At 46.3% G+C, this 11,038-nt stretch overlaps 1 protein-coding gene across 1 annotated transcript; it reads right to left on the bottom strand.

Annotated features, from left to right (window-relative positions):
* Positions 1-247: 247 nt before the first annotated feature.
* LOC134151833 (disintegrin and metalloproteinase domain-containing protein 32-like) lies at positions 248-10,970 on the bottom strand. The gene is made up of 20 exons (XM_062596678.1): positions 10,925-10,970; positions 10,681-10,745; positions 10,303-10,364; positions 9,816-9,894; positions 9,588-9,664; positions 9,097-9,286; positions 8,416-8,481; positions 8,092-8,163; positions 6,909-7,075; positions 6,727-6,808; positions 6,402-6,538; positions 5,177-5,363; positions 4,792-4,881; positions 3,916-4,114; positions 2,977-3,085; positions 2,443-2,626; positions 2,015-2,095; positions 1,146-1,263; positions 555-711; positions 248-323 (listed from the first exon to the last, which is right to left on the bottom strand). The coding sequence occupies exons 1-20, from the start codon at positions 10,968-10,970 to the stop codon at positions 248-250; spliced, it is 2,244 nt and encodes a 747-aa protein (XP_062452662.1).
* Positions 10,971-11,038: the final 68 nt, after the last annotated feature.

The following is an 11,038-nucleotide window of genomic DNA, read 5'->3' as shown; positions in this document are numbered from 1 at the left end:
ATCACCACACTGATCCTTCAGCTCCGGGGATCACCTCAGTCCCAGGGATCACCTCAGCGATCCCTCAGCCCTGGGGATCACCACAACCTTGGAGATCACCACAGCAATCCCTCAGCCCCGGGGATCACCACAGCAATCCCTCAGCCCTGGGGATCACTTCAGCCTTGGGGATCACCTCAGCGATCCCTCAGCCCTGGGGATCACCACAACCTTGGAGATCACCACAGTGATCCCTCAGCCCCGGGGATCACCTCAGCCCCAGGGACCACCACAGTGATCCTTCAGCCCCGCGGATCACCACAGCCTTGGGGATCATCTCAGCCCTGGGGATCACCACAGCGATCCCTCAGCCCCGGGGATCGCCTCAGCCCCACCTTGGGGATCACTTCAGCCCTAGGGATCGCTTCAGCCCTCGTCTCGGGAATCACCTCAGCCCCACCCCAGGCTCCTCCATCCTCCCAGACACCCCTCACCTCTCCATGGAAAGGGGTCTGTGGCCTGCCAGGTCCAGCAAGGAAGGGTTCGATGAATTTCCTAGGACGCAGCCAACTTACCCATCCGCAGGCAGCCGCTCCAGCCTGCAGAGTCGGCCGAGCTCCTTCCACTTGAGGACGAGGATGGTGCCCCCGGCAAGGGTGGGCAGGAGGAGGGAGAAGCCCAGCAGCAGCCAGGTCTGCGCGGTGTCCTCCAGGGCTCGTCGCAAGGAGAAGCCTGGCAAGGAGGAATGCAGAGCTGAGACCACTTGTCTGCCCACGCGCCCATCTGCACCAGCGATCCCAAAGCTGGTGGCCTCCACTGCTCCTGTACGCTACACCTGAAACCGCCAGCAAAGCCTGCTGTGCCTGCCAGACGGCAACCTCATCCCGCTCCACCACCACGCAGCGTGACGCCCTGGGCATTAGCAGCTCCTAAACACCCTCCCGCAATGACAGATAATGACTGTCACATACATTACAATACTTCAAAATCTGGTCATATAATTCATAGTCATAGTTCATGATCACACACATCCCAAATTTCTGCGTATCCTTCACTGAAGTTACCTCAGGCAGTTGCAACCATCACTTCCTCAGTCACAGAAAGCCCTGTGTGCGTGTCGGAGAGACACTGGTGTTTGCTTTACCACATCTGCTCTGGGTACTAACCAACATCCGTCATCTGGAGCCCGCTGTCAACACTGCCTCCTAAAGAAGATCCCTCAACACTGCAGTCTGGAGGTTTCCAGCCAGGATCACAGTGGCAATTTTTTTTATTATTACACACCTAAAAAGTCCAGGGGTAAATGGTAAAGGTTTCCACATTGCCATTCATTTTATGCAATATATAAGGATTATTAAGGTTTCATTAGGATTAGAGCTTTCCTGCTGACCCTCCTCTTCTGTCCAGACAGGCATCAGTCATTCACTGATACAAGTTAGGACAAAGCTGCATGCACTAATCAGCAGTCTGGCAATTTAGAAAGCAGATCAGAGAAGAAACAAACTATAAAGTACAGCCTCTAACAGTCTTAAGATACTGAGCAAGCATAAAGCATAAGCCTGCTGTGAAACCAGTGTGCATTTCTGTTTGATAAACAGAAAACAGGAAAAACTTACAAGGTTATACATACTCCAGACAGCAAAGTAGAAATCTGTAGATCTTGTCTTCTTTTCTATACATTACATTATAATGTCTCCCCTTGCTCTTTACAGCAACTTACCATTTTCTGTCTACACTAACTATGTTGCCTGCAGTCCTACCTTCCTTCAATTTCTTTTCTTTTCTTTCCCCCCCTTCCTAGTCCAAATAAACCAATCAACAACTTCTCAGCCTTAGGAATAAAAATCTCGTATTCTAATTCTGGTATTGTTTTTGGGACCAATACTTTAAATGGTTTTATTCCCTGTAGTAGCTCACAATGGCATGATTTTGCATAGCGAGCATCAGCCTAAAATGTATGCAATTCACAGTAAGTCTTTATGACAAAAGTACCTGCCTTCTTCAGCAATATTAGCAATATGTTAGTGTTACTTACTCCGTGTCCATGACATTTTACTTCACTGTTGCAATCATATCCCAGGACCGAATGTGGATGGCAAGTGTTGTTTATACAAACCTAAATAAACAACAACAACAAAACAGAACAACTCCAGTTCAGCATTGCTGTACCTTCTGAATACTCAGCAGATCAACCACATGTCCTAAAAAGGAATGAAAATACAATTTTTTTTGAAAAATCTCCCAGTGCTTATAAAAAGATACATTTATTGTGCTGGGGTTACATTAGGTGTAATGCTTATACCATGCCGAAAATTCTATGTAATGATACTATCTATTGTAGAAGTGTTCATAAATACTGAGTACTCTTACACTATACTGCAAAGGAGTAAATATTTCTAAAACCTAGTTAAAATTTAAAATTTGTATCTGACATTTTAGATGGTTATAAAATGTTATTCTTACCTTTCCAGAACCACACTTTGTACCTGGTTCAGCTAGAAGAGGACTCAGCCTTGCAGATACATTCACATAATCCAAAGATACACATAAATGTTCTCGTACTTGAGCATAAATAACAGCAGCAATAGTAGTTGCAAGTGGAACACGATACGGATACGTGCAGACTAACTTTCCACATCTGAGATTCCTATAAAATTGATTTGCAAAGGATGTAAGTTTTATCTATCTACACACACACACACACACACACACATTTATGTGGTATATGACAAAACACTAGAAAAATTAAACAGCACGATAAAAACACAGGGTGCTGCATGATAAGAAAAAATAAGCAGGTCTGGGAATGTAAGACACATGATCTGTGGTATAAGGAGAGGTGCTATAAAACTAACAAGGAGAGCACATATGTAACTATCTAATTATTGCTTCATGAATATTGCTACCAAATATAGAGTCTAAATATTTTCCTTTTGTGTAAAATTAAAATTAAATAAGCATTTTCAGAACAGTGACTGTCATTTCCCTAAAACATACCTCCAAGTACAGACTCTATAGGTTTGCCGGGGATTCAAACCACAGTGTCCAAATCTATCCCGTTGACTATTGACCTCCTCATAGCATACCACAGGAGCATTTTTTGAACCTGCAAGTTTAGCAGTAACACTGATTATAATTTAAAGGAATGCAAAGTATATATTATGGCATCTAGTAACTTTTCTAAATTTGCATCCTGTTCACAGTAGAACATAGATACGGTTCAATGATAAGAGGAAACATAACACCCATCTCAGGATTGCCAACCCCAAAGACTCAACAGTCTTGAACTCCAGAAATATAGGACTAGTAAATAAAATATTAGCTCACTGGTTAAGTTAGCTCACAAATACTACATTTGTGGGGTTTTTTTTGTTTTTCTTGTTATTTCTGAAAAATTGAGGAAGCTGCGTGCCACTCAAGAGCATATTAAGTAGATTCAAAATTCAGCTTGAAATGCTTTTTTAAAACTGTGTCCTGCATTTTCCTGATGCTCCACTCCACCCCTCCTTCTCTCCTTGTGATTAGAGGCATTGCCACACAGCTTGTCCCAAATAAACCTCTATATCCTCCACTTTCCTTCCTGCCCCCTAACTCATGCAACAAGAAGCAGGAATACAAGGCACAAGTCTTCCTCCGCCTTGTATGGCGCATTGCACCTGGTTATTCATCTAACATTCAAGTGCAATCCCTAAAAATCTCCCTCCTGATTCAACAGGTGCTTGAAATCGGGTTCAGGCTTATTGGAGAAGCGTCAGAAATTAGTTAACAGACTAACTACAAAACCTCATTAGCACAGAAACTGGATTAAAAAGAGAGAATGAAGCTAACCTGACTCTTGAGATCTAGAGATTTAGGACACAAGCTAAGTATTGTTTTACTGTAACATCTCCTGAAACTGGGTTGTAGTACCAATGAAAACAGAATTGCCTCTGTTACCTTTCCCATAGATTCTCTGGCACTGCAGGTCAGGAGACCGGCAGCGTCCTTTGTAGCAGTAACCAGTGCCGTGCTCACATCTATACCCGTCCTGAATATAATAGTCTGGAGGACAGGACGCAGAGGTCCCGTTGCAGTACTCTGCGAGATCACACTGCACATCAGCAGGGGGCCGGCACTTGGTGTTCTTCTGTTTAAACTGGTGAAAGAGGTACAGATGAGAGATCTGTGGTCTGTCAAGGCAACGGACGGCCCGTAATGCTTTAACAGCACAACTTTCAAAGCCTCGCGTGATTACACAGAGGGAACATCCAGCTGTGCCAGTGCTACAGAACGGCAGAGCTGCTGCACCTCACACACACCGCTTACCACTCCTTACATCCACATGCCTGCCAGTACTCTTCTCTTGGCCCTTACGTACCCGTCAAACACACCACCCCAGCGTGGTCCCCTCTCAAGCCCCATACAGGTCCTCCTGATGCTGTTGGAGATGCATCCCAATACCTGCAGACCATCTCTTAGGTCCTCAGCTCTCCAGTCACCACATGCACACCAGGGTGACATTCACGGTCTTTCCCTGGGAATTTTCCTTCCTGCGATTTTAGAGACTTGAGCTGCAAAGCCCTACCCCAAGAACCACTCTCATTCTATCCAGCCCTCCAACAGACTTCCAAGAACCTGCACATAATGCTGAGTTTTCCTGTGCTTCAGCTTCCCTTACCTAACATGGAGATCACCAGACCCCTTTTACTAGTCCTTTAAGAGTGACTGCTTGCATACCCCAACAAAAAGTTGTCTCTATCCTTAAATATGAGAATGTAGTATTTCTCCAAAAATTAATAATGATCTTATGATAATTATAAAAACATGCCTTACCTGACAGCTATCACAACATAATCCAGAGGAACATTTCACTCCAGGCTTAAACTGACAATCTGTAGTACAGCATTTATCTGTCAGACAATCCTGAGGACACATTATAGAAACACGTTATTCTAGATTTTCCTGCCCCTAGAGCTATCCACTTCCAAAGGTTCTCCTTTCCTTTCTTATTCCCATAATATAAAACTCAGGCAACATCTATGAGAAGGTAGAGGACAAAGCTGCAATCAGATTGATGCTGGCATAGGAACAATTTAAAAACAGACATAAAATCCTCTTGATCTGGCTCATACTCCAGTTGCGTCCTCAAGAGTTCAATATTCTAAATGTCAGAAGAGTATGATTTTACATATTTAGCCATAATTATTGTAGTACTAACCTCTACTGACCCACAGTCACACTGCTCTCCATGTTCCACAACACCATTGCCACAGACTGCAGCTCTCCTGTACGACGGTCTACTCAAATGGGGTCTATTGAAAAGGCAGTCTCCTCTGTTTTGCTTCAGAAAGTTTTCAAAGTCTCCAATGCTGCAGTTACTAAAGGCTTTTACCCCACTGAAATGGCTAAAATAAATTAATTATCTATGCTTGCTTATATTCTAACACATATACACTGTTTGTTTTCTTAAAACATCTACACAGTTCAAGAACTTTTTAAAATGTCACAAGGCAGGTTAAATGTTCTCCTGGGTGTCTTTCAGCTCACTTGTAAAACTAGATTTACAAATGTATTATTAATAGACATTGAAAAAAATAAAGACATATCATGCTTCCAGAGAGATAGATTTCATTTTTCAAGAGGAATCACTAATTTAATTACTCTTCTTCCTTCCTACAGCAGGAAGGACAAAGACCTGAAATTGTCAGAATTTCAAATATGAAGTCTTAATAAATACATTCTATTATTTTGAGTTATTTTAATTTTTGCAGTGGAATGACATTTCACAAAATAGGTGAGGTGGGAAGGGATCTCTGGAAATCACCCCGTCCAACCCTTCTGCTCAAGCAGGGTCACCTAGAGCAGGTTGCTCGGTTGGGTTTTAAATACCTCCAAGGATGGAGACTTCAGAACCTCTGTGGGCAACCTGTGCCAGTGTTCAAACACCCTCACAGTAAAGAAGTGTTTTGCGCTTTCCAGTGGAATTCCCTGTGTTTCAGTTCGTGCCCATTGCTTCATTCTGTCACTGGGCACTGCTGAGAAGAGTCTGGCCCTATCTTCCTTACACACTTCCTTCAGATACTTATATGCATGGATAAGATCCCCTGGAGCCTTCTCTTCTCCAGGCTGAACAGTCCCAGCTCTCCCAGTCTCTGCTTGTACGAGAGATGCTGCCAAACACATCTCTGATCAAAGCACACAATACTGTGATCCCTGCAACATGAATATGGCATTGCGTACACTTCAGCTCTTTGCTGGAAGGTACAGAACTGTTCAAACAGGGCTCTATCCGTTGCATACAGAATCAACATTGCTGACATGGATGATAACACCTCAAACCCCACTAGTGTGTCCCTTCCAAGATGTCTCATCTGCACCTGGCAACCAGAGTTCCTACAGTAAAAGGCAACGTCGCAGACAGATAGAGAACTTGGAAAACTTACAGTGCATTAGCGTTCATTATACAAACGGAGCCGGGACACCAGCAGTCTCTGGACCTGTCATAGGTCATTCCCAGGCTCAGCCCCAGCAGCTGCGCCAGGATGATGGAAAATGACTCCAGGGTCACAGCCTTCTGGTACTGGAGGGAAGAGAGAGCAGAGCCTTGTCGCACCATCGCCTTCCTCGCGCAGACAGCGGCGCTGAACGCCACTCTGGGCTGCCCCTGCCCCAGGCTCCCGCTGCCAGCGCCCCAGGAACGGTGCGTCCCGCGGCCCCGCTCGCTCCCCTTCCGCCTCCCCACGTGCACACGGCCGCACGACGCCGTACCACGGCCACTCCGCCAGCAGTCTCTCGCTGACATGCCTGCCCTGGGATCGTGGCGCCTACGTATGTTGGTCGAGCCCTATAACTAAAACACAGAATTGATTTTTCATTGGAATTTTTGTTGTTCAACTTATGTCCATTTAACTACCAAGTAGTTTTAATTACCAAGGAAATTTTTATCTTACACAAATAAATAAGCTATGTCATATGGCCGCAGAACAAGGTACGACTGCTTCCACTGTAAAAATTGCTGTAGAATATCATCTGCTTCCCCTGTTGTTGGAATTTTATTTTCATCTATCCAGAACTCCAGGGAGGACAGCACAATCGTTACATTAAGAGGATTAAACATCTGAAAACATAACAAAGTTAGGAGGAAAAAAAAAAGAACATATCAATGGGCAGTCACTGTATGACAAAACAGAAGGAAGAAAACCAGAATTATATAAAATATTCCAAGAGGAACAAGGAGCAAAGCCTAGTAACTTTATAAGAAGATTTTGGTTTTTTTCATAAATAAACTATCAGTGTATACACAAATACCTATATGATTAAGTAAGCATCATAACAATACCAGGATAGTTTTTAAAGGTGTGTGCCTGAGGGTGTGAAGGGGAGGAACAGGAAGAGAAGTTAATTAAAACTCACTGAATGGGAAGCAGTTATTTATATAGCTGCTACATGAGATAAGATCTGTAGCACTGAAAAGGAAACAATCTAGAAAGCTTCAAAAAGCTTGGACATGGGATATCCTAAGGCAAAACGCTCACTTTCGTCAATGGTTTAGTATATCCACATGAAGCACTACTACCAAGTAAGCATGGATGTGAATTTATAGCAGATTTGCAGCTCTACAAAAAAAACTCCCCAGGACACACTTTACAAGCTATAAAGGCAGACAGCTTACTCCCCTGTGCTGGTACAATCGCACTGCAAAGACAGTCATTCAAAGCTGACATCAGTGGGCAGCTGCCAGCATCCTGCATCCTGCAAATTCCTATCCCATTCTACTAAACAGTACTTTCTCTGACATTTGAGTAGTTCAAGACTGACCATAACTGGCCAAGCATAACTAGCATGGACCATATTACTATTTCCATTACAGCCTTTAAAAAGTGTACAATTGCCAATTGTTAAGAGATACCTTCATATTAGGCCACTGGCATTAAATCCCTAGCCCATCTTATCAAGTCTAGCTAGACCAGGCTGCAGAGAAGCTAGGATGCCTAGACATAAACCAGAACATCAAGAGCCAAGATTGGTTCAAATAACCTCCTCCTAAAATTGAAAGCCACTAGGAAACAAGTGACCATTACTCACATGAAAAAACACATTTTACTACAAAGCAAAGCAGACAGTAAAACTTACGCTGTTGACAAAACCAAAAACCTGGATTATCCTCTGTGTTACAACATTCCTGTCTGAGCCCATATAGTCGTACTGAAAAATAACACAAGATGACATGAAAATGGGAAGTTGTTTATAATGATGAAGACAACATTGAAATGATTGCCAAAATCTACTCATGTAAATGTGGGCTACTCATTTTCATTCTCTCCTTCCTTTAACATCCACAATACAAACACATTTTCAAATGTGAAATCACATATATATAAAAACAAGAAAAAGGCACCATTTTTAGTGCTTTCAGAAGTAAAGAAAAAATAAGGAAAATAATGGGCAGTGACTTACCAAAGCCTTGTCCAAAATGACATACACTTCTACATATCTGGGAGACTTTGCTGCAGGTGATACTTGCTGGAAAAAAAATAGTATTTGTTCCTATTTATTTCTGCATTCTGGTCATATTATTCCTGAGGTCTGCTAAACAAAAAATTCCCATTCAAACGATGCCTACAAGATGCCTTCAGACTAGCATAATTTTAAAACTCATGCTAGATTTTCTGATAATTACAAGACACAAAATCTCCACAAAGCATCATTATCTCCTCATTTTGTTTTCAGAGCAGAATGTGAAAGGCCTATATCAGAACATAAGGCACATCACAAGTCTTTCAGTAACAACATTTACTCCTTGCTAAGAGGAAAAATAGGGCCCTCCGACAGTCACAAGAACAACTGCCCCAAGCACACCGAACACTGCTGCCCGACTCTTTGAAAGTTAGGAGGAGGAGGAGGACTGCCACGTTTACAACTCAAACAACAAAGCAGGCAGCTCTCAGAAACACCTCTCAGTGGGCACTGGGACACACAAAATAGTCCTGCAACACTTATTACAGTTGCTTGTGCTCTTAAAAGCCCACCTCTCATCTCCGTCCTCCTGGAGCTCACAACGGACAAAGCTTCCTGCAGAACTACAGCCTCCCACAGCAGATGCTCACAAGGCCTCCACTTAAGGAAGCAAGTACTCACTTCATGATCTCTGATCTTTAAAATCATGTCCTCTGCTGTCAACTTGTCTTTCCCTCCGTCAGTGTGGACATTTGCAAAGAGGAAACCCGCTGTGTTCTCATTACTCATCTGATAAACAAAGTGCTCAAACGCAGGTGAATAAATTAGAGGCTCAATCCCATAGCTCACGTTCTCAAACTGCAGCAGGCCTCTGCAAAGGTAAATGATGCAGGTGGCACCTGCTGCCGCAGCCGCAGCGCACAGACACCCTGCCCGGGGTCCCTCCCTGTGCGAGACCCGAGGACAGTGGCCGCCCTGAGCAGGAACGGCGACTGCCACCAGCGCGCGGTGCTCTCCGGGAGGCTGCGCTCCACCACCGGGGACGTTCAGAGCAGAGGCTGCGGCACGCTGAATGCTGCTGGCGGGCAACCGCTGGCTGCTTCGCAACGGAGGCCGCAGCTGCGCACGCACCAACGTGCACCACTGGAAGGGAGACGGCGCGACTCTGTTACCTGAGCCCGGAGCAGGTACTGAGAGTCACTGCTGAGTTTGGGAAGCCTTCAATGTACCCACGGTAGTAGCAATCATCCTAAATCAAAACAAAGGAAAAGCAATCCCTTATTCAGCCTTAAGTGCACTTCTGCAACCAGTCGCCCAGACGGCTCGACTGCTTATACTGAACAGCAGTACTACTCTGGAACACCTAGGATGCAAAAACACCCAAAGTAATCCCAGCTTACCTTCACATGGGAGGAATCAGAGTCCAAATATCCCTTCTCATTGTATGTGTAAATCCTCAAGTCATCAGACAAAAAGAGACTAAAAAATAAAATAGACTGTGAAACACTGAAAATAGCATTTCTTACACAAAGCTTTTCAAGCTTACACATCCAGCAACCTGCCCTGTCACCCAGACAGCAGTCGGGCATCTAGCAGATCAGAAAAATGCTGACGGGCACATCAGGGCACAGGCACAAACACCCCCCAAGCACACACACACACAAGCCAGAGGTGCCCGCCAGCAGCGCACGTTCCCGGCCGCTGCAGCGGCTGCAAACAGCTCGGGGGAGCAGGCCAGCTCGAACACCTGCAGGCTGAAATCGCCCCCCGCAACCAGACACCAGCCCCGGCCACGGAGGCCGCCGGCAAGACCAGACCGCCCAGCGGCTGCGCCGGTCGACAACAGCACGACGGTGGGCAGAGCAGGAGAAACAAGGCCGCACTCACTGCCGCTTCAGGTGGACGGTATACGGCCTCCCCTCTATCGTGATGACGTAGGACACTGTGTCCTAGTGCACGCGGAGAAGCAAAAAAGGGACAATTAGGAACACCATCGTCACAGAAGCACGCTCGCCGGGCAAGGCACCACACGCGCGGGAAAATTACAACAACTCCGCAAGCAACTACTAGGGCCTCTGCAAGGGAAAGGCAGAGGGTCGGCTGTACCGACGGCGCAGGTCTGACACCTCCTGCAAAGGTGCCTGCATGTGCCCCCCGCCTCCCCCCGCCTCCCGCGCTAGGCAGCACAGGGCTTCCTAAAACTGCACGTGTACCCCCACTCCCATCGACAAATACACGCGTGAAATCATTTGATTACTGAAGTACCGCATCTCCGGTGGTGTTTGAGGGCAACCTCTGCGGAACTGTGATCTGCGAAAGCACCTGGGAACCTGGGAACAGGAAAGAGAACCGTGCAACGCCGTCACCCGCTGGGTCGGCGCCCTGCAGGCGCCCGGCGCGCCGGGAGCGCCGGCGCGGGACGCGGGCGGCCCCCGCGGCAGGCTGCGGGGCGACCCGGCGCCGCGGCGGCAGCGGCGCGGGCTCCGCTCGCAGCGCGGCTCCTACTCACGCAGCGCCGCCAGCAGCGCCGCCAGCAGCGCCCGGCGCGGCCCCATCGCCGCCGCCGCCGCCGGTTCGCGGCCCCGCGCGGCCGCTAACGGCCCCGCCGCGCCCCGCCCGCCAA

Source organism: Rhea pennata, chromosome 28 (assembly GCF_028389875.1).
Source record: "Rhea pennata isolate bPtePen1 chromosome 28, bPtePen1.pri, whole genome shotgun sequence".
Classification (NCBI taxonomy): Eukaryota; Metazoa; Chordata; class Aves; order Rheiformes; family Rheidae; genus Rhea; species Rhea pennata.
Note: the sequence above shows the minus strand (reverse complement) of the source record. Positions and strands in the feature narration are given on the sequence as shown.